Source organism: Antechinus flavipes, chromosome 1 (assembly GCF_016432865.1).
Source record: "Antechinus flavipes isolate AdamAnt ecotype Samford, QLD, Australia chromosome 1, AdamAnt_v2, whole genome shotgun sequence".
Lineage (NCBI taxonomy): Eukaryota > Metazoa > Chordata > Mammalia > Dasyuromorphia > Dasyuridae > Antechinus > Antechinus flavipes.
In genome coordinates, this window is record NC_067398.1 from 123,891,764 (window position 1) to 123,916,167 (window position 24,404).

At 35.5% G+C, this 24,404-nt stretch overlaps 2 protein-coding genes across 2 annotated transcripts in view; both read right to left on the reverse strand.

Annotated features, from left to right (window-relative positions):
• Positions 1-4,843, reverse strand: part of C9 (complement C9) — a 42,655-nt gene extending 37,812 nt beyond the window's left edge. The window contains exon 1 of the mRNA XM_051971029.1: positions 4,741-4,843. Within this exon, the coding sequence (XP_051826989.1) occupies positions 4,741-4,843 (103 nt within the window). The remainder of the gene's footprint in view (positions 1-4,740) is intronic.
• Positions 4,844-22,281: 17,438 nt separating this feature from the next.
• Positions 22,282-24,404, reverse strand: part of DAB2 (DAB adaptor protein 2) — a 68,087-nt gene continuing 65,964 nt past the window's right edge. The window contains 1 exon segment of the mRNA XM_051990237.1: positions 22,282-24,250. The gene's annotated coding sequence lies outside the window, so the exon portion shown is untranslated.

Sequence of the window (24,404 nt, forward strand, 5' to 3'; positions counted from 1 at the left end):
GACTGAGTAATAATCTTCTGACTAATCTATCTCAAATCTCTTCTCACTCTGCCCTCCAATTAGCTGCCAAAGTGATTTTCCTAAAGTGCCCTTTGGACCATGTCACATTCCCCAGTTCAATAAATAGCAGTATAGTATATTACCTCTCAGATCACAATGCAATTTTCAGTTTGACTTTTAAAAGCTTTTTTTTCAACCTTGCCTTTTTCTATCTTTCTTGTCTTAGTATTTATTTTCCTCCTAATTATTGAGGATTCAGGAGCAATTACTCTCTTCAGTTGATTAATCAATGATCAATCAATAAATATTTATTAAGTACCTACTATGTGCCATTAGAAATACAAAAAGAGGCAAAAAGACAGTCCCTATCCTCAACAAGCTCACAACTGAATGGGTAAGATGACAAACAGCAACAACAAAAGAACAAGCTATATATAAACTAGATTGAAAATAATTACTATTTAACTGTCCTCCTTGAATTATCTAGTAATTTACTTATCCATGTACATGATGTGTTCTACAATAGTCCTTAGGTTTCTTGAATGCAGGGGATGGCATTTCATTTTTTATTTTGTAGCCCTAGCACATAGGACACATTATTGTGTGTGCCTTAAAAATATTTTCAAATTAAAATGAATAATAGGTTAAAAGTACAAAGATTGTGAAGTTTTTTTGGAACTGAATATGTTCCATAAATGTCAAAAAGATTAGTACTCATGTATCTCCTCCACTTCTTCCTCCTGTTCCCAGCTCCCCTCTCCAGTGAACTCATTTCTCATCTGGCAAAAATCCTCTCTTTGCTTGCTTCAAGTTTTTCCATATGTAAATCATTCACCACCTGCCCATCTCCCTGCTGTGCTGTTAGGATTAATGAAGACATGTTTATAAAATACTTTTGCTATTCCAAAATGAAATGTGCTAATCAAGTACAAATTATTCTCTAAATATTTAAATCTCAGCTGGAAAATCATTGCTGAGATCAAAGTGATATGCATCAACACAGCAGGTGAATACATCTTTGATCTAGCAATGAATGCATGACAGAGGAATGAGATGTCATCAATGGGTGCTCTGCCTTCTCAGGCTTCCCAAGAAGGGGAGAAGGGGGCAGGAATTGTGGCAGGAATTCAGTAGAAATATAAGCTCTTTGTTGTTCTCTTATGAAAAGCTGACCAATAGGTGGACTCAGGGATGGAATTCTCTGCAGTGTGAAGGATCTAGAAGGGACTTTACAATCCATTTACTCCAGTGCTCTCAGTTGGAGGATGAGAAAAATAATGCCCAGAATAATGGTTCAGTAATTTGTCCAAGGTTACAGTATGTGGATGAGTAAAGATATGAAGTTTGGTCTTTTGACTGTATACACACTACTCTTTGCATACTGTACCACAATGATAGTAAATGGAAGAATTTAGTTTGTGGGAAAAATTCAGATCTAATTCAATTTATTCAATCAAAGTAAGATTCAACAAGTGGTTATTTAGTGCCTACTAAAGACAGCTATGTGAAACAATGGGTAAAGCCTGGAGTGAGAAAGACCTGAATCAATATATGGCCTTAAACATTTACTTGTTGGGTGAATGTGAACCCATCATTTAACATCTTTTTGCCTCAGTATTCTGAATTATAAAATGCAGATAACAATAGCATCTACTTCCTGGGATTGCTGTGACAATTAAATAAAATATTTGTAAAGCATTTGGTCATTGCCTGGTATATAGCAGACACTTAATAAATGCTTATTTCCTTCCTTCCTACTATATCCCAGGCACTGGGCTGCACAATGTCCTTTGTAAGACATGGTCCCTGCCCCCAAGGAGTTTCCATTCCAATAGGAAAGATAATAGACAAAGAAATCTGATTAAGATGATAAAAGAGTAAAATGCTGTGGGCTTGGATGGAGTGATTGCTTCCAGCTGGGGTGGGAGTGGGTAGTGAATCCAAAAAGTCTTCTTTGTTCTGTTCATTTCATTTTGTATAGATCTTTCTAGGTTTTTCTGAAATTTGTCTATTTATCATTTCTTGTTGCACAATTGTATTCCATTATATTCATATACCATAGCTTGTTCAGCTTTTGATGGACATCCTTTCATTTTCTAATATTTGCCACCATGAAAAGGGCTGCTATAAATATGTTTGTATATGTAAATTTTTTTTTCCTTTTTTGATTTCTTTGGGATACAGACCCAATAGTGATATTGCTGGATCAAAAGGTATGTACAATTTTACTGCCCTTTGGGCATAATTCCAAATTGTTCTCTAGAATGATAGGATTAGTTTACAATTGCAGTAACAATGCTTTAGTGTACCAATTTTCATATGCCTTCATATGCTTATAGATAGCTTTGATTTCTTCATCTAAAATTTGGCTATTTATATCCTTTGACCATTTATCAATTGGGCAATGGCTTGTGTTCTTATAAATTTGACTCAGTTCTCTATATATTTGAGAAGTGAGGACTTTATCAGAGACACTTGCTAGAAAGATTGCTTCCTAGCTTTAAGTTTTCTTCTAATTTTGGTTGCATTGAGTTTGTTTATACAAAAGTTTTTTTATTAAATATAATAAAAATTATCTATGTAGCATTTCATAATTCTTTCTGTTGTTTGTCATGAATTCTTCCCCTCCCCATAAATTTAACAGATAGACTATTCCTTGTTCTTCTCATTTTCTTATGTTATTACCCTTTAACCAGAAAACATTCTACACAGACAGCATGAGCTACATGGTGTGATGATCAACTATGAATGACTTAGCTTTTTTTTCAGCAACACAATGATCCAAGACGAATATAAGATACTTATGAAAGAAAAAGTTGTCCACATACAGATAAAGAACTGATGGACTCTGAATGTAGATTGAGGCATACTTTTTTCACTTCATTCTTTTTTGTATTTTTTCTTTTGATCTGTGTCTTCTTTCATAACGGTCACTAATAAGAAATTATCATTTATATGATAGCACATGTATAACCTATATCAAATTGTCTATCATTTTCAGAAGAGGGAAGGAGAGGGAGTAAGATTTGGAACTTAAAATCTCATAAAAATGAATGCTAAACATTATCTTGATCTGTAATTGGGGAAAACATTATTGAAAAAAGAAAATGAAGGCTTCTTTGAAGAGACAGCTCTTGAATAAGATCTTGCCTTAGATGAATAGAATTTTGATAAATGGAAATTAGTTTTTTGGCAAAGAAAGAAAGTTTACCAGAAGTCACTATCAGAATATAAAGCATGAAGTGTGAATTCAATAAATGTTTGTTGAAATGAAATGACAACAATGAAACATTGGTGTTTTAGATGTTTGATTCAGAGCTATGACCACAGCTTTTCTTTTGTCAGTATTTGGGATATGTCCAAGATAAATTTTCTTTTAAATGGTTCAAGTCAAATTCAAATATTTATTAAGTGCTTTCTATACATCAGGCATTTGTGAGGCTGGGAAGACAAAAAAGAGTCCTTCCTCTTACAGAGTCCAGGGGAGACAGTGTGGAAAACGAACTATAAACAAACGATAAATGCAACAGAAATTGAAGACAATCTCTGAGGGAGGGAGATCAGCATCAAGACACCAGGAAAAAATTCTTGGACAAGGTAAGACATTAACTAAGATTTGAAGAAAATATATAGGAAACTGAGCCAAATTAATAAAAATAAGAGTCATTTCCCATCAAATAAAACATCAAAAAAAAAAAAAAAGAACAAGCAGTTTTCAGAAGAAAATCAGTTATTAATAATCTCATAAAAAAGCTCTAAATCACTACTGATTAGAGAAATGCAAATTAAAATAACTCCAAACTACCATTTGATACCTAACCTATCTAATATGACAGAAAAGGAAAATGATAAATGCTAGAGGGGATGTGGGACAATTAGGACACTAATGTATTGTTATGGAGTTGTGAACTGATCTGACCATTCTAGAGAACAATTTGGAACTATATCCAAAGGATTATAAAACTGTGCAGACACTTTGACCAAGTAATACCACTACTATGTCTGTATTTCAAAGGGATCAAAGAAAAAAATTCAGCTTCCTCATCTAGAAAATGGGAATAATAATAACAGGATTATTGTGGTATCAAATGAGATCATGCTCATAAATGCAAACTGCTTTTATTATTAGGAATGCACAGTATTATAAAGTTGTATATTATTAGTGTGAGCTATTGTTATTATTAAGGAATGGAATAAGAACCTGACTTGTAATTTCAAAGGTAGAGAGAATTTCCAGATGAAAAAACACTATCTATCAATGCAAACTGGCACCTTCTCTGCAATTTCTAGTGTGGTCTTTTCTGTTTTTTATGTCCTAGATCTCTTTGGAAATCTGATGACGCCTGTATATACCTTCTCAAAGTAAGGTTTTTAAATATGCAAAATAAAATACATAGGATTACAAAGAAAACCAATTATATTGAAATAATTATTTAAAAACAATTTTAAATTCATATTTCCTAAGAACTCCTGTAGAGAGTTACCTAATGGACAGAGAGGTTAAATTACTTGTCTGGAGTCACATAGATTGTGTGAAAAGCAGAGCTAGAACCCAAATCTTTTTGGCTCAAATGACAATTCTCTATTCACTATCCCATGCTGACTCTGACATTGCTATTTTTAGAAATATATACTGAACTATGTGTGTGGGTATGTTCTTAATTGCTTTTTAAATGTAATAAAATGTCAGTAATCATGCACTTCTCCCTCCCCTTGCTAGGTCTCCAAATAGAAACCTACGGGCAATGAGACTTAAAGCCAAAGAAAGCTTTGTGGTGCAGCTGCTTGGGTCAGGAGCACCAGGCTCAGGGGGCCTTCTCTTCTCCTTGGAGCAGCTGAACATGGCAGGCAGCAAGGGCAAAGGACTTCAAAGGCAGTGCAGCCTTCCCAGGGCATGCATGGGATCTCACGTCTGCTCAGCAGGGCACTGCACAGCCTGCAATCTGGATTGTTCAAATTGGTTTTTCTATTTAAGAAAGGGTCAAGGTAAATACATGAGGTTCAAATGATAGTGAAACCCTGCTCCTACCCTCTTCTGGTAAGCAAGGTTCCTCAGCAAATGAAAATATTTTCCAAATGAGAAAATGATTCTTTGATAGGGAGCGGGGAGCACAATGATTGAATGAAAGATTCATTGCAACAGTTTAAAAAAGGACATGGAAAAAAAGATATACACTATTTTTTTCATATAATAAAAGTAAAAATAAAACAAAACACATCTGATTGGATATTTTTATATACATTGAAACCTCTCATAAATCATTCTTTATAGAATGGAATTGGGTAGGAAGGAGACACATTTGAATCCTAGTCCAGAAGCTTTAGTTACTAAAGTCCTTAAAGATATATTTGATTATGCAGCTAAGTAGCACAGTCTATAGTAGTGGGCTTAGAATCAGAGAAACCCTGAGCAAGCCACTTAACCTGTCAGCTTCAATTTCCTTATCTGCAGAATAAAGCACCTATCTTTCAAGGTTTTTTTATTTTAAAGGAAAAGTTGAGATATTTGTAAAGAGTTTTGCAAACTTTAAAGCACTATGAATTCTATTATTTTTATGTGGTGGTCTCACTTATACAATGGCTCCCCATTATGGACTAGTACTACTGGAGAACTTCAATGTTCTTTTAATGATTATACTCTTAGCTTTGGCAACATGAAATATAATCACTAATCATTCAATTTGGTTCTCAATTTTGGAAGGCAGGAAAATATATCTGCCTAGACCTCCTGGAAAGAAAAGCTAACCTTTGCTGCTATTTCAATATTCTTCTCTCCTGTAGAATGTAAGATCCTTGAAGGCAGAGATTGTTTTTGTGTTTGTGTTGCCAGTATCTAGCATAGCACTGTGTACATTGTAGGTGCTTGATAAATGTGATTTAAATTTAATTGAATTCCCCTTAATTACTGACTTTAGTATCTAATTTATTGAGTGCTTAATATGAACAAAACACTGTAAAATGAGTCACACTCAGGTAGAAAGAAGGAAAAATTATTTTCTTTATTTATCCCCAAAACATTGGCAATTCAAGGTCTGCCTTGTATTGCTCAGAGAAGTCAGTAATAAAGGATGTTAGAAAAGAGTGGAATTTCTATTCTCAACTGATAAAAATTGAATGGCCAAAAATATTTGGCTAGGACCATATTTATAAACCATATTTATAAAAGGGTTCAAACCTTTTTTGTTACACCACATAGAGCCTGCACTGCCTGTGGGAAGAGTCATCACTAATAGCCTCTGTGTTATTGCTATGTGCTCGTGTAATACCTCCCATGCTGATGGGTTTGTGCATAATAAGACCCTTCAGCCCAGAAATCCACTAGCACCCCCCACTTCCCTTTGGTGCTTTTCATCTCCCTTCCTGAGATATCAGGGAAGGTGTGATTATCTCCTTTTTAGTGCTTTCACCTCCCTTCCTGAGAAGTTAGGGTGGGGGGGGTCCTGATCACCTCCTTTTCCGTGCTTTCACCTCCTTTCCTGAGAAGTCAGGGAGGGTATGATCACCTCCCCTTGGGGGCTCTGACCTCCCTGAGGAGTCAGGGATGGCATGACCACCTGTGTTCTAAAACAAAAGAAAGCGGGAGATGTAATGGGCTGAGGCTCGAGTTGATGCACTGAGGTCCCAAGCACATGAGGCTAAATAGTAATTGGACCATACTCTATTAATATATATACTTGGAGAAAGAATAGCCCCCGCCCACTCTTTGTGCAAGCCCTGATGTGTTGTATAGGAAATGACAATTTTGGTGGGTGGAGGCAGGGGAGTGGAAAGGGAAGCGGAAAGAGAGACTGCTGACTGGCATCTTGTCACAGCTACTTGCATTGCTATCGTGACCGCCCTTGGCCTCCAAGCCTCCTCTGCTAGCTGGCTTCTTGTCACAGCTGCCCATATTGCTATCACAATCCTTTTCCATCTCTGAGTGTATTTACTGAGAATAAAGATTGAAGATTTTTCCCTTAACCTGAATTCCTGACTCTGGCTGATTTTAAATAAGCGGTCATCACACTTTCTACCTTATTGGTCAGAATTTTCCTCTTATGAATGAAAAACTTAGCCTAGTACATGTAGACTGTTCAACTAATCTCTTGACAGTTGGACTGACCAAATTTTGGACTTATCCAGAGTGTAAAATTTGCATTATTACACAAATAATGTCAACAAAAACTTAAAATCTGTAATTTGCCTTTCTTGGAAAAAGTAACTTATAAAGCCAAAAATTACTCCCAGGCATATATATATGCATGTGTGTGTATGTATGTGTATATATATATATATATATATATTGTGTGTGTGTGTGTGTGTGTGTGTGTGTGTGTGTGTACAGACAAAACACTTTATATATGCTGATAACTAATATGTAGACTAGGTTAGCAGGTCTAGCACATCTTGATTTGGGGTTAATAATGAACACTTACAACTTGATAAAAGAGGGTTCACTCCCAACAGCATCTCTTTCTAGATGCCTTTCTTGAGCTTCCCAGATAGAATGATCCTTTCTCTTTCCAAACTCACATTGCATCTTGTTGCAACTTACATGCACTTCCATAATTTTATATGGCACTTCCTTATTTCTCAACTACTTAATTATTAGGTTATAAACTCTATGAGGACAAGATCATGTGTTTGATGCAGTGATGGATTTAGCATCACAGGTCCCAGTATCATTTCCAGGCTTTGCTATTTCTGAACCTGTCTAATCTTCTGTAAGCTATTTTATCTCTCTAGGTCACAGGATCTGCAACTCTAAAGTAAAAGTTTTGTATGACATCAACTCCAAAATTCTTTCCAGTTCTGAATCTATGATCTTAGGGGCAGCTGGTGACACAATGGATACAGCTGTAAGAATGAAATCAAGAAAACCTGAATTCTAGTCTGATCTTGGACACTTACTAGCTGTATGATCCTGGACAAATTATTCTGTTTGCCTGTTTCTTCATTTATAAAATTGGGACAATAATCATGCCTACATCCCAGGGTTCTTGTAAATATCAAATGAGATTATACTTGCTAAGTGCTTAATACAATGCTTGGCACATAGTGAGTGCTTTATGAATGTTAACTATTATTCAAGACAACTGGGGATGTATACTTTGCTATTGGACCCAGCTATCTCTGGAGAGGAAAGTGAGGCAGGTGACCTTGCACAGTGACTTGACTCACTTCAATCCATACTTACATGTCATAGTATCACCTTTCTGATGTCCTGGTCCTCTTTGAGAACAATGGACAAAGAACAATAGCCATTATACTGTTATTTTTGGGGGGATCTAGGATAGCATCTTGTACAGAGTAGATACCTAATGAGTATTTGAATGCCATTGATAGTTGTAACATATATATATATATATAATATATCACACAGTAACTAGGAAGATGGAAGTAGCTTTTTAAAATCATAAATAAACAAAAGTTCCCCAATTTCACCTACCCTTTTCTATTCCTTGAATGTTTTCCAGTCAGGTAGCTATAATACATATAAACTTAACCAAACTTGCTTCTGTTTAACTATAATATCACTATGAGATAAATAGGCACTATCTTCTATCTTATTTCAAATTATGCTTACACGTTTTCATCTTTCTCTGAAGTCCTCTTTTATGTATATATATTCAGCAATGTCATAGAAGGTTCTGATGCTCTATGAATCCTAGATAGGAATTTCTGATCTATTATATCCCAATAATGACATCCTCAAATGTCTTTTGAACTTTCAGTTAAATTGTAAAGTGGTTGTTGTTCCTTCTCTCTTTATAGCTATTAAAAGGGATGATATTTCTCATATATGCAGAAGGATCTTCTAGGTAAGTAGTCATGGTTTATTTTAGTTCAGAGAAAAATTATGTACAAATATGTGATAGGCAGGTGTTGCAGAGACAAAGATGAAAATTAGCATGGCCCTTGACCTTAATTTATGGTACACTCAACGAAAGGAGGTTTTTATTGATTAAGTGGAATTGGAGACATCAGAATTCCCATCTGTTTTATGGTGGTATAATTGGATTTGGGGATTGACTGTTTTCAAGGGGAAGTCAAGGTGGAGTGATCACATATATTGACTAGAGGAGCCTTTTTAAGGTCTTTCATCTGACTACATTTCATGAAAATACATAATTGAAAAGGACAATATGATTCATTTGAGATATAATGGGATATCAGAAGAATATAATTCCTGGTGGGCTGGGCTTTTTGTCTTTGTATATATAGTTCTCAGCACAAGACACTGGCACTTCTTAAATCCTTGTTGGTTGATCAATTAATCTTTGCACAGTTGAAGATATAAAAAGAGTTTGTACAAACTGAAATAGGCCTAACATTGCAGAGGTTATTGTTGTCCCAAAGTTCCCTTTTAATGTCGTGACCCAGTTTCTCCAATTGTCCTATTTAGTTATTCTGCCTCAGGTTATAACTTTTCCCTCTTAACGTTTGATGAGATAAAGGTCTACCTCAGTTGCTCTGCCCCAAAACTCCAGACTATAATCATTCCCTCTTAAATGATTGCTGAAATAAAGGTTTTATATCTTTAGGTTATAGACATTTCTTCTTGATGTTTGACAGGATAAAGGTTTATCCATTTTAGATGTCATTAGAATATCAATAACCTCCCTCCATTGTGAGTGAAGCATAGTGGGTAAAGCACAGGGCCTAATTCAGGGGTCCGTGGGCCAGATGCAGCAGCTGAGGACGTTTATCCCCCTCACCCAGGGCTATGAAGTTTCTTTATTTAAAGGCCCAGAAAACAAAGTTTTTGTTTTTACTATAGTCCGGCCCTCCAACAGTCTGAGGGACAGTGAACTGGCCCCTTATTTAAAAAGTTTGAGGTCCCCATTTCAGAGTTGACATCAGAGATTCCTTAATTGTGTGACCCTGAGGATGTTACTTAACTCTGTTTGCCTTAGTTTTCTCATCTGTAAAATAAGCTAGAGAAGGAAATGGCAAACTACTCCAGTATTTTTGCCAAAAAATTACCCAAATGAGATAATGAAGACTTGGACTTCACAGAAATGAATGAACAACAAAACTGTCCCAGTTCTTCAAACATATTATGAAAATATCTCAGAAAAAAAAGCAGTAAGTTTCCTCAAAGCCATTTCTCTTTCTTTTTAAGGTAAGGTTTCAAGTTTAGGGAATATGAATTCTAAAACTGATTCACAGTATTAATCCTTTACCTATGGAGAGTCTTTAGTGAGGAAAACTCAGAATCAGAGCAGAAGCATAAGGCCAGGGAGTCAGAGCATTATAGAGGGCTTAACTTTACTTAAGTTTCTTATGGGTGTGTCTAAATTGCTCATCTGACCTGACCATTTATTAATTACTGACCCAGGCTACTATATCAGAACACTTCACTCCTCGTGGCTGTTACAGGTCTCCGGAGGGTAGAGGTCCCAATCGATTAGTTCTCCCCCCAGAAATTCTCTCCTCTTGCTCCTGGAGATTAAGCTCTATGATTTACAGCAGTCCTCTACTTAGATAAAAATTACTTTCTGTTTGCTTCCTCTAAGAAGACTAATATTCCCATCCGATCAACTTAGCCTTTACCCTGCCTTCCCTGCCTCCTAGTCTAAGATCCTGCAATTCTAATGATTTTTCTTCTCAGTCATTCTGCTCTTAGAACTGCCTGCAAGTTTCAATGGACTGGTAATGGAGAGATCCAGCTATACCTGAGTGTGAATCACAACATAGTATTTTTACTTTTTTTGTTGTTGTTTTCTTGCTTTTTGTTTTATTTTTCATTATTTTTCCTTTTTGATACAATTTTTCTTGTATGGCATGATAATTGTGGAAATACGTATGGAAGAATTGCACATGTTTAACATATATTAGATTACTTGCTGTCTAAGATATTCAGTGAGGGAAAGGGAAGAAAAAATTTTGGAACACAAGGTTTTGCAAAAGTGAATGTTGAAAACTATGTATATATTTTGAAAATAAAAAGCTTTATTATTATTATTTTTTTTAAAAAAGGAACTGTCTGTAGATTGTGATATAATCAACCATTCTTACTTTCTGGATATATTCTTTATTTTCTTCTCCCTTCTCCTCTTAACATAGTCTATTCAGTTTAAGCACACTGCCTTAGGGCCAAGCTGTCTTGATTGGTGAGTAATTAAATGTCAAATCACCCAAGCTACCATATCTAGCTTGCCTGGGGCCATATGTATATATAGATTACTATTTATCATTTGTTACATTGTTCAGAAACATTATTGTATTATTTAGATCCAATTTATGTGATTAGAAATTGCTTGTAAAGGGCAGCTAGATGGCACAGTGGATTGCGTACCAGCCCTGAAATCAGCAGGACCAGAGTTCAAATATGGCCTCAAACACTTAACACTTCCTAGCTGTGTGATTCTGGGCAAGTCACTTAACCCCAATTGCTTCAGGGAAAAAAAAAGAAATTGTTTGTACTAGAATATCACCCTGACTTCAGTAGTAACTCTCCAAGGATGTTGGAGAGGGCTAAAAGGAATTTTGGGTATCCAGGAATGTTTCTATTTACTAATCGTCATCTCAATTTATTTTGCTTTCAAATTGCTTTCTCAGCAAAATGCTTTATTGAGAATACATAATTATTATATGGGTTCCTTTATCTAAATCTTATAAATATCAATCTTCCAGAGCCCAGAGAAGAGAACTATATCTCTTTTCCCATTGGTTTCCCCCTATCAAATATCCTGATACATTTCTTTGGAAAACTACTTTAAGGCAGCTGGATATCACAGTGGATAGAGCACAGGCCCTGAAATCAGGAGAACCTGATTTCAAATTTGGCCTCAGACATGCAACATTTCCTAGCTGTGTGACCCTGAACAATTGCCTCACAAAATAAATATTAATAGAAAACTTATTTGGATTTTGAGAGTTTGTTCTTAAGAACAACATCTGAGAATGTTAATCAAATTAATAATCAGGGAAATAATATGACAATCAACTATCTTGTGGCTTTGCTCACATCCCTGTGACTGTCTGTCCTTCTTTCCTAAGAGACCCTGTTCTCTCCTAAGTAGTATCTCTCTCCAATAGACTAATTTCTCATGTTCAGTGACTTTCTTCCTTTTGTATTTGCTTCTCCTGATCCTCATACATGCTTAATAAATGCTACTTTTTTTTTTTTCATTCATTGACTCCTACTGCTAGAGTTGGGGTCCTAGAAGGCAGGTGCTATTAGTCATTTAAGATTTGGGCATTTGGGATTGCAAATTTAAATATTGAAGACATATTAGAAATCATTGAGTTCAACCCTATCATTTTGGTGTTTAGTCAATTTTGTCATGTCTGACTCAGTTTTCTTGGCAAAGACACTGAAATGGTGGGGCAGCTACATGGCATAATGGATAGAGCACCAGCCCTGGAGTCAGGAGGACCAGCATTCAAATACAGCCTCCGATATTTAACACTTGCTAGTTGCAAATCCTAGACAAGTCACTTAATCCTAATTGCCTTCCTTCACCTCCAAGAAAAAAAAAAGAATATATGTGGAAGTAGTTTACCATCTTCTTCTCCAGCTTTGCAAGTGTCTAAGGCCAGATTAGGACTCAGGAAAAGGAATATTTTGGACTCCAGACTGGCATTCAATCTACTGTGTCACCTAGCTGTCTCTCATTTTACAGGTAAGGAAACTGTCAGAAAAATAAAATAGCTCTTCCAAGATTGTTTTCAATTTCTCTGTTTCTGTTAAGGGCACTCCCCTGCTTTGTCATCCAAGTTTTTAACTTGAGGGTAATCTTCAACTCCTTTTCTATGCCTTTCCCTTCCCTTGTCTATACAGTTATTTAATGATTCAACAATTTTACTTCTACAATCTTTCTTATCTATCACCTTCTTTCCATTAATTCCCTGGTTTAAGCAGAAATCACTCTAGCTCAGACTATTATATCAACCTCCTAATCAGTCCTTAATCTCCACTCTGTCTCCTGCAATGGGACTCTCCCCTCAGTCTTGACTCCCAGAATTCTTATCATACTCAAAGGCTCAATTTAGATGCTACTACTGCCTCTTTTGGGAAACCTTCCCCAATATCCCCACTTACCAATACTGTTTTTCCTTCTCAAATAACATGTATCATACAGTACAGCAAGCTCTTGGGGTCTAGGAATGTTATCATTTTTATCTTTAATGATTCTGGGGATCACCTAGACCTTGCACTTACTGGATCAGAGGTAGCTAGATTTAGAGTTAGAAAGGACTTCATGTCCTATTTAATCCAATCCTCATATTATGGAGGAAGACAGAAGATTAAATGAAGCCCAAAAGTCATGTGACAGGACTGAGATTTGAATCAGGGCAATGTTTAGTTGGATTAAATGAAATGAGAACTATCTAGCAAAGGGAAAAAATGATGGGCTCACCTTGTCATAGATCCATCCATCAAAAGATTTATTTCCAAAATCCATATTAGAAATCTGAATCTCTGATCAAGGGACATGCTGCTTGTCTCTTAGGAAGTTACCAAAAGAGTAGTTGTGATTGATTTTGTAATCTATTTATCTTTAGTGGGAAGGACAGAGTACTCTCAAAGTATTTCCTGTCACTGGTCAGAGTCATTGCTGATTTCTGTTAGAGGGGTCCAAAGTCCAGTCAAAGAAAAGTGAATGGTCTGTTAATATAATCTTCTGAAGATTTGAAAAATGAGATTTCTATATTTTGGTTCTACCTTAGTTGAGATGTTGGGCCTCTCTAGTTCTGTATAATATTTCCAATTTGCTGTGGCCTCTTTAGAGTGTCCTAATGTACAGCTGGGTAGTACAGTGTTGGGCCTGGAGTTAGGATAGCTCATCTTTCTGAGTTCAAATCTAGCTTCAGACACTTACTAGCTATGTGACCCTGGGCCAGTTACTTAACCCTTTCTGCCTCAGTTTCCTTATCTGTAAAATGAATAGAGAAGGAAATGGTAAACCATTCAGTATTTTTGCAATGAAAACCCCAGATGAACTCAAATGGGACTAAAACCACAACAATGAATGGTAGGGATCAGAAGCTTTAGCTCTTTTGTTTATAGGGGCACAGAAATCTCATCCAAAACAGTAACAGTGAGTTAGTTGAATATTCAGGTTCCAAACTATAATTAGACTGAGAGTTATAAGTAGTTGTTATTTCTACATCTTGACTTTCCCCATCACAGATTCAATATATGGCAGATCTGGCATAAGAAATTAAATGGGAATTTTGAGGGAGTTTTGTGGAAACTGCAGACATCACATGAAGGCTAATAGATGAAATTTAGATGAAAAATAGATGAGTTAGGAACTCAGAAATGAATAAAGCATATGTATCATATTGTATATCAACATATTTAATCTTTTAATACCATAAATACACACATTTTCTTCTTCTCTGCTATGAGGGCCACAAAATTCTAAGCATATTTTTCTGATTTTGAGGTGATTTGCACTAAGCTCAATGATGTAGAAAGGCTATCTGCAGATTAGGACTTTGTCTCAGGGTACCACCTACTAGTAGGAATTTCTCCACTCTACATTTAAGTCCTTCTCCATCCTGATCTACATTTGGCCACTGGACCCAGATGGCTTCAGAAAAAAAAAATGAGGCTGGTGACTTTGAAAGCCTTCTCTCACATATTGTCTTGTATGCCAAGGCATCACCTTCCTGATGTCATGGTCCTCTTCAAGAACAAAGAGCAAAGAAGAAGAACTTTCTCCCTTGTAAGCTTACTTGCTTCCCATAGTGACCACCCCTTCCATGTGTCATCATAAAATTCTGTGTCAGCCCCTGGGTGGCCCACCCATTGTTAGATCCAGTATTACTAGTTATATTCCTCCTTCCTAATTCCATTGCTTTTGCTTAGGATAATTTTTTTTTCTTACTCCTTTTCAGATCCTAACCCTCATAGCTTTTATCACTTTTAGGGAATGGCAAATGTCATAGGAACATAGATTTAGAGCCCAGGTAACCTTAGAGGAATTGAGTTTAAATCCCTCTCCTTACTTTATGGTTAAGAAAACTGAAATTCTGAGAAGTAAAAAAAACAAAAACAAAAATCCCACAACCTCCCCCCCCCACCCAATTTTGTATGTGTGTATGTTTTCTAGAACATAGCAAATTGTTAAAAAATTATTTCAGTGCAATCACAGAACTCAATAAGGTATGTTTGCATTTTTAGGATTCAATACAATGGAATATTTTTGTATTTTGGTTAGATATATACAGAGAAAAAATTTTAAAACATAGAAAAATGTTGTGCATTAGGAAGGACACCTAAAATTAGGAGAGATCTGGGTTCAAAGTCTGCCATTGACATTTAGTAGTCCATGGGTTAGCCATTCAATCTATGCATCTCTGCTTCAATTTTGTCAGTAAATTAGAGAGTGATAACATCTATCAGTCCGAATAAGATGAGAAGGATTTGCAAATCCCAAACACTATATAAAAGTTCTTTGTTACCACTAGAAAAATAAACCATTTCCCACACTGATCCAATGTGGTGTGCTTTTCTATTAATGCTTGGTTTTGTTTTGGAGTTAGGAGAACCTGAAAGAAAAATAAAAGCAGGATAAAGGTTTCAATCTTGTTTATAATTCCAGAAGAAACAACTGTTCTTTTTCTCCCTTTCTTTCTTCCTTTCTTCCTCCTCTTCTTCCTTCTTTTCCTCCTTTTCTTCTTCTTTAATAGTAAGTGCCAAATATCTGTTGAACAGAATTCAGTAATGGAAACAATTAAGTACAAAAAGAAGATTTTTATTCTTCTAATCAGGGGTATTAATTTGACTTGTCAATACAAGCATCCTCTCAGTTGTAGATGCTTTCTCCACCATCTTCAGCCTTCAGTTATCTTTCATGTATTTTATACTTATTATTCTTATCTATGTATATATTGTTTCTTAGTAGAATGTCAGTTTCTTGAAGGGAGAGACTTGTCTTCAAATCTCCACCACTTAGCTCAATGCCTTTCACAAAGTAGATGCTTATCAGGAGCTTTCAGAATTCAGGAAAGTGGAGTGCAAGGAATTCCTATGTACAACATGGCTGAGATCAGGACAGCTTGTAAATAGAGGCTAAAGCCACCAGAATCCTATAACGCCCATCATTCATGGCTCCTAAGGACAGAAAGGACTTGATTTCAACAGTTCTCAGACTGCTGTGAAAACAACATATCTGAGTGGTGTTTCACTGGTGCAGTACTGCAGCCTACAAAGGCAGAGCAGACTTTTCCATGGCTAATGAAATGGGTGGGAAATGATTATAACTAGATAATTGAATGATTCCATGGCCACAAGCCACTTCCTGTGCAGCCTAGCAAGTAACATGTTAGCATTGGCCCAGGGAATGTATAGCCAGGAGATACCACATACATATTTTTGCATCTCTTTAATGGGTTTCATTCTTGAGGCCCATTTTGAGAGTGCAAATATAAAGAAAGGCAAAGCCTTTATATAAAGTCTGAGAATATTTTACACTAATTAGCTTAATTATAAGTAGGTGTGACCAGAACTTGTAAGCAGCTTTCCCATTTGGAAACTGATTCATCCAATATATTTAGAAAAGTTCGTAGTTTTTTCTTGGCTAAGTTAAATTGAATGATGAACTGTTTTGAAATACACTTGGAAATTTAGTTATGCTTTGCTGTTGTATTATAGGTTAAAAAATCCTACAGCAAATTAATGGGCAGGATAAGCATTCAATAATATTAATGATGATGAGGATGGTTGATATTTATGTAATATTTTTTGCTTTTTCAAACTTTTTTTTTTAATAAATAACTTTTTATTGACAGAACCCATGCCAGGGTAATTTTTGACAACATTATCCCTTGCACTCACTTCTGTTCCGATTTTTCCCCTCCACCCCCTCCCCCAGATGGCAAGCAGTCCTTTACATGTTAAATAGGTTACAGTATATCCTAGATACAATATATGTGTGCAGAACCAAACAGTTCTCTTGTTGCATAGGGAGAATTGGATTCAGAAGGTATAAATAACCCGGGAAGAAAAACAAAAATGCAAGCAGTTTATATTCATTTCCCAGTGTTCTTTCTTTGGGTGTAGCTGCTTCTGTCCATCCTTGATCAATTGAAACTGAGTTAGATCTCTTTATTGAAGAGATCCCCTTCCATCAGAATACATCCTCATACAGTATTGTTGAGGTATATAATGATCTCCTGGTTCTGCTCATTTCACTCAGCATCAGTTCAATCTTGCCAGTCCTCTCTGTATTCATCCTGCTGGTCATTCCTTACAGAACAATAATATTCCATAACGTTCATATACCACAATTTACTTAACCGTTCTCCAATTGATGGGCATCCATTCATTTTCCAGTTTCTAGCCACTACAAAGAGGGTTGCCACAAACATTCTTGCACATACAGATCCCTTTCCCTTCTTTATGATCTCTTTGGTAGTAACCAGTAGTAACACTGCTGGATCAAAGGGTATGCACAGTTTGATAACTTTTTGAGCATAGTTCCAAATTGATCTCCAGAATGGCTGGATGTGTTCACAATTCCACCAATAATGTATCAGTGCCCCTGTTTTCCCACATTCTCTCCAATATTCCAAGTATCACAGAAGCTTGAATCCCAGCAGGATAAAACCAGAGTTAGCCTATCAGAACCAAGGTATAACTGGTTAGGGCTCTGCAGGTGACTATTTGGCACCTGGCTGTATAGAAACCGAATGTCTTTTAATTCAGGATCCCCTCCAGTTCCCAAAGATGACTAAGGCCTGCAGGACATATTTTCAGTATTCTACCTAGTATGTTGCATGTGACTAGTAATTACAACCTGGAACTCTTCAGAAAAAGAAGAACCTAGGAGGAGCTTCAGTAACTGATTAGGTAAATTGACAAATTGCTGGATCTTGTACCAGCAACATGCTAATGACTATCATGTTAAAGGGAGTTGCTGGGGTTCCTAATCCTGAGCTTTCCAGACTAACAACACAGAAAGCACACTTCCAACATTCAAACAAAGTTTTTTTTTTTTTTTTTTTTTTAAGAATAAAAGGATAATGTTGCATAAACACTTCCCAGCAAGAAACACAGATATTTCATTATTTAGCAATCTCCTCAAATAATCATAGCTTAAATATTAACCAGAGATCTTGGAGGGTAAGATGAGAAGGGAAAGGGGGCAGGGAAAAAGAGAAAGATCTTATTTCAGCAATAAGACTTTGCATTGTGCTTCCTGCTGTTTATGGCATATTTCTGGAAATATAACTTATTTGACCACTGGATTATTTAAAGGCCAATCCAATTTGGAAATTATCCAGGCCTGTACTCCTCCCTTTAAAGGAAAAGAATTGGAAATCCAATCAGTTTTACTTTTTTTTTTTTTTTTTTTTTTTGGTGAGGTTAAGGATAAATTTGCGACGGAAAGAAAAACATGTTTAATGGAAATCACTGGGTCTATGAAAATATGGCATAAGGTAAAATAACCCTAACATTATAGTACTTAAAGCACTTTACAGATATAATTCTATTGTATACTCACAATCTTCAAAATTAGGTGTTATTATTATCTCCATTTAATGATGAGGTTACTGAAATAGACAGAGGTTAAATGACTTGCCCAGAATTACACTTGCAAGTGCTTGAGACTGGATTTGTATTCAAGGTCTACTGTTCTATTTACTGAGCTATCTAGCTGCCTCATAATAAACAAGAGAAGTCTAGAGATTATTTCTAGTCTAACTCCTTTATTTTAAATATAATGAAATAAGCCCAAAGAGGTACTGTCCTTACCCTGTCATATAGGTAGCAAGTGGCAGAGCTGGGATACTATTTTAAGGGATTGCTAGTACTGATTGCAAGTAGGTGGAACAGTAGAGTATAGTCCCTTAACTCATGAAGATTCCTCTTCCTGAATTCAAATCTGGCCTTAGACACTAGTCAAGTCTGTTCAATTCTGTCCTTACATACTATCACCTTAGGTAAGTATCTTGACTGTTTGCCTTAGTTTCCTGATTTGTAAAATGAGCTGGAAAAAATGAATGTCAAACCACTTCAGTATTTTGGCCAAAAAAACACAACTCATGAAGAGCTGGACAAAACTGAAAGGGCTGAATAACAACAATAGCATCACAGGTTACTGTTATTAGTGGATGATTGTCCAAACCATATGGCATTTTAAAATTTTTCAGGTGAAATATAAAAGTCTTTTAAAAAATTTATATAGCTGTTAATTGACAATTTTTCTCTTAAGAATTGATTGTACTGGGGCAGCTCAGTGGTACAGTGGGTAGAGCATCAGCCCTGAAGTCAAGAGGATATAAGTTCAAATCTGGCCTCAGATATTTAACATTTACTAGCTGTGTCACTTAACCCCAATTGCCTCCGCAAATAAAATAAAATAAAATAAAAATTGGTTGTACCCTTTATCTATTTATCCATTGGGAGAATAATTTTACGTATTTGTATTACTTTCTTATACATCTTATATTTCAGATCCTTATGTATGATGCAAATTTGCTCCTTCAATCATTCACTTCCCTTCTTATCCTACTTGCATTGATTTTGTTTGTGCAAAAGCCTTTCCATTTTAGGTAATTATTTTATCTTAAATCTCTTGTTTAGTTAATAATTTCTCCCTAATTCCCCTGACCTGGTTTTCTTAATTTTGTGATTTGGGTATATCTTTTTAAAGCTTATTGTAGTGTAAGATGTTAGTCTAAATCTAATCTCTGCCAAATTGCTTTTCAGTTTTCCCAATAACATTGGTCAAATTGGGAATCTTTCCCCAAGTAATTTATGAACTCAGGTTTATTGAGCTTTGGATTATTGAATTCAATTGTTTCTAATTCTTCCTTATATAGTCTGTTTCACTGATCCACTTTTCTATTTTGTAATCAGTACCAAATACTATGTGTGATTAAATTATAATTTGAGATGTTGGAAGTGCTTCTCCCCTTTGTTTTTCCTCCCCCCATTATTTTCTTATGAAATTTTATATCTTTTGTTCTTTCAAAAAAAATTATCTCTTTGCCTAACTCTAACAAATATTCCCTTGGTGGATTGAGATTTATCCTTAAAAATGTAAATTAATTTAGATATTGCCATTTTATTATATTGGCAAAGATCAACAAGTACTCCAGTTAAATTTGTTATTATTTTAAGTGTCTTTTTAAAAAAAAATCATTTTATCTTAATGCCCAGATATACTTTATACATTTTGTTGGTCTGAATAAGATTTTCCTTTTGATTATTTGCTCCTAAATTTTGTTATTATTACATAAAAATGTTATGACTTTTTATGGATGTTTTGTATCCCAAAACTTTTTTTGGACATTTTCCCAAAATCTCTAGAATTTTCTAAGTTAACTATATCATTAACAAAGTTATTTTTATTTTCCTCCTTTTTTATGCCTTTAATTTCTTTTTTTTTGTTTGTTTTTTTCCTATTGTTTCTATTTTCAGAATTGTATTTCTTATTTACAGAGGAAAAGGAGACTCTGCTTTAGTTTTACATTTTTCATGAAAGTTTCTTATATTTCCCCATTGCACATTTTTATGCTAACTTTTAGTTTTAGATTTATTATTTATTGTATTTTTTAAAAGCTCCTCATGTGCTTATACTTTGTAGGTCATATTTTCTCACTACCTAAAAAAAGAAGCCTTGTCACAAACAAAATGATGACTGTTAAAATCTGAACAGATGAGAATAGTGTTAGTAAGTAAATAACTTCAGCTTGACGTGTCCAGTCAAGGACAAGGTCATTTTACTCTGATTTTCCCCCACTCCCTCTCCCTCTCTTGGAAAAACTGCTTGAATAAGCATTTCTCTTTACTCTTGGGTTAGTCAACAGCAGGTGGTTTCCACTTCATTAAAAGTCCTTGCTCTTCACAACACTGATAAAAGCATGAAGGTTAAAAACTTTCTTGGAAAGAAAGAGCTGAAAAGGTTAAGCAAGAAGGCTGAAACAGGCAGTCTATTAGAAGGGTTTGCCTTTCTCTCCCTCCTCTCCACTGCCTTCCTTGACTCCCCCTTCCTATTCCCCTCCAGGCATCTAGATATTGCAGAGAATTTGCACAACAGAGAATTACTTCTCAAATCTCCTGGTTCAGGTATAACTGTTTCTGCAGTCCTGGGAAGCAATACAGTCTCCAAGTGTGAGCTATTTTCCTGCATTCTTACCTACTGACATCAGGGTGTTAAGATGGGGGTGGAGAAGGGAAAGCTGCATTAAATGAATGAAGGGCTGGCAAACAACCAGAGGTAGGTCATGTCTACCTTCAAAAACTTTAACTTTGTATTAGTTTGTTTTGAAATAGTTTCTCCTTCCTCCTCAGTCAGCCTCGTTGCATGGTACTCTTGTAATAAAATTAGTTTAACCCTGACGCTTGTCTATAGAATCAAAGCTTGCCTAAACATTTTTTCCCTGCTTGACTTTGGAAATGAACTAGACACTGTAGCATGGAAAAGATTAAGAAGAATCAGGCTAAGGCAGCTAGGTGTGGTTGTGGATAGTGTGCTGGCAATGAGGACTCAGACATTTATAATTTATGTGAATCTTGGTATGTTACTTAATCGCAGTTTCCTTTTCTGTAAAATGGGGATAATACTAGAATCTCCCTCTAACTGTTGTGTTTAATTGAGATATAGAGGACAACTAAATAGCACACTGGATAGTGACTCATCATCTTGAGTTCAAATCCCACCTCAAACACTTAGTTAACAGGAGGTAGTTTCCACTTGCTCTATGACAGTTGGTATATATGGCTATATGACCCTCGGTAAGTCACTTAACCCTATATATCTCAGTTTCCTCATCTGTAAAACAAGCCATAGAGGGAAATGGCAAATCATTTAAGTATCTTTGCCAAGAAAACTCCAAAGAGCTGGATGAGATTGAAATACAACAAAACACTTATCAGTGACTGACTCCAAGTAGATACTTTACAAATGTTAGTTATTATATTCAATTTGGGAGAGAGGCAATCAGTTCTAAGTAACTTGCCCAGAATCATACAGCTAGTGTCTAAAATCCAGATTTGAATTGAAGTCCTCCAGATCCCAGGGCTAATGTTTTACCCACTACACCACTTAGCTGTCCCTTAAAGTCAGCTTATTGATAGTTCAGGGTTATTCTTGTCCATCCACAGCCACGTTCTCAGGTTAGTAATCATTTTAGAATCTGTTTCCATTTTTCATTGAAGGACAGGTAATGCCAGAAAATGAAATCAGATGAGCTAGTTTTGGGGGGAAAAAATTAAGCACCACTGATTTTCACCTATCTTTATCTTCTTTCAGTTCCACCTTGAAGTACAAAATACCCCACAAGTTATCAGAAGAGGATTTCAGGAAGGTAGAATAAATGGACAAGATGCAATTGATTCTATATTTCCAGTTTATTGAGAAGGAGTAAATTCATAGCTTTATTTGCATTACAGAAAAGTGCACAGGAGAAAAAAAATAGATCTGTACAGGACATGTGTGGCTGAAATTCAGTTTCAAGAAATTACTTTCAAAAATCCCAGTTACCTACAAATAATTGTCTCCAGTTTTAGCACAAGTTTAGGTATTTGGGCATTAAAATACTATTTCAAGTTCATATTTATAAATGGTTGAGCAGAAAGCCAGACAGAAAGGTTAAGCCTATACATTAATCAGATACTACCATTAGATAAGTCACCATAACTTTACCTTAGACACAATTATTTAGGGTTTAGGGGTAAATCAAAAGAAGTGCATGAGTCTACCACTTGGTTGACACTGCAGGCAGGTATCCTTTTCCTCCACCCAAAATTAACATTGAATGTGGATGTTTAACACCCACAAGAACCTGAGAGTTAAGGGTCAAAGACAAGCAATAACAATAATACACACGAAATACAAAATTCATTTTGGCAAAAATTCACTCCCATAATTGTGCTAAAAATAGAGAGATAAAATATACTGGGAAAGTGTTCAAGTTTGTTTTTGGTTTTTCAAAAGGAGAGGAAAAAAAGGTCATTATGGTCATAGTTATAACCAATAACTTCAGATTCTGGACATCTTTCATGCATTTTTTTTTTCTTTATCAACCCCTAGTCATTGTTTGAAGAAAATTCCCTAGTTACTTTAAAGGGTCCAATGTAACCACTTAAAACTCCAGAAGCATTTGGACCAATCATTTCATTTAATAATAGACTGATCTTTTAAGTACAATTATTTCCATGATGAGTAGACTTTTAGCAGTCTCACTGAAAAATGTTATCAAGAGATCTGGATTTTGGAACCTAAATTCAAGTTTGTGGCCTCATATTCACTTAAGGAAAAAGAAGTATGTGTCCTCTAGTTGAGTAACTCTGATTATGTGACTATACCCTCTTTTAATCAAAAGGTCTCAAAACAATGTCAGACCTGTGGTTTGGTAAAGAGATTATTTTCTCATAAACCAAGAGAATCTTGCCAGTTCTATAAAAAGGGGAAAATATAGGGTCAAAGTAAGGGAAATTTGAAGAATTAGATCATATAGTGAATGTTTTAGGAGTAGGAGAGAAAAAATGTTACTCTCCCCTCAATATGCTTACTGACAATTTGCTTTAGTTTTTACCATCAAAGTAAAAAACAAACAAACAAAAAAACCCAAAGTCAGTCCTATAATAAGATCAGGCAGAATTTCCCAAAAGCGAGCTTCAAAAAGGGTTTTCATCCTTTGAAAAGTGAGGTCTGGAGATATGTAATGTGACAACAAATATCTATGAATGGTTGAAGGATTTCCTTTAGATTACATCACTGGAGATGGAAGGGGAGAGGAGAAAGTAAGATTTTGTCTCATTTTTTTTAAAAATAAATGCCCAGTCCTTTTACAATCATGAATTTTTAAGTTTGTAAGCCTTGCCAAAAAAAAAAAAAAAAGTGGGGGGAGCAGACCTCCACACAAATTCTAAACTTGTTAAATAAAAGTAACTTCAAAACTTGTTAGCAGAGCAAGAGTTCTGGAAGGAGTGTGTTTTTAGATGATATAATTTAACATTTGTTCTTTGAGAGATGTCAAGTATTTTGAGAAAGGAAAGTGATAGGGTCTCCAGTAGACACATTCTCCTCCTCCCCCTCCCCCAATCCCTTCCACATTGGAGAAATTCTTTTGACTTCATTTGTTTTAAGATTTGGAAGGTCATATTCTTATATCTTATGTTTCAAGCCACAGCTTTGAAGCTTAGCTTTATGTCTGGGCAAAAAGTGAAAAGATATCTCTATAAGTAAAAAAAAAGTCATCAAGGAATTAGGCAAAAGGTAATGAATGTTGAAGCTGGAGCACTAGTAGCTTTGTCCTTGGCAAATGTGGCCATCTTGATACGGAATGCACCAAAATCCTAATGAAGAGTAAGAGAAAAAAGTCACAAGTCTTTACAAACACAGAAAAATAATTATAAATTGTTTCACTATTAATGGGATTAAAGTGAGGCTTTTTGGGGAATTGAAAATTGAATAGTTTCAGATATCATTAAATAAGAAGAAGCCACATAT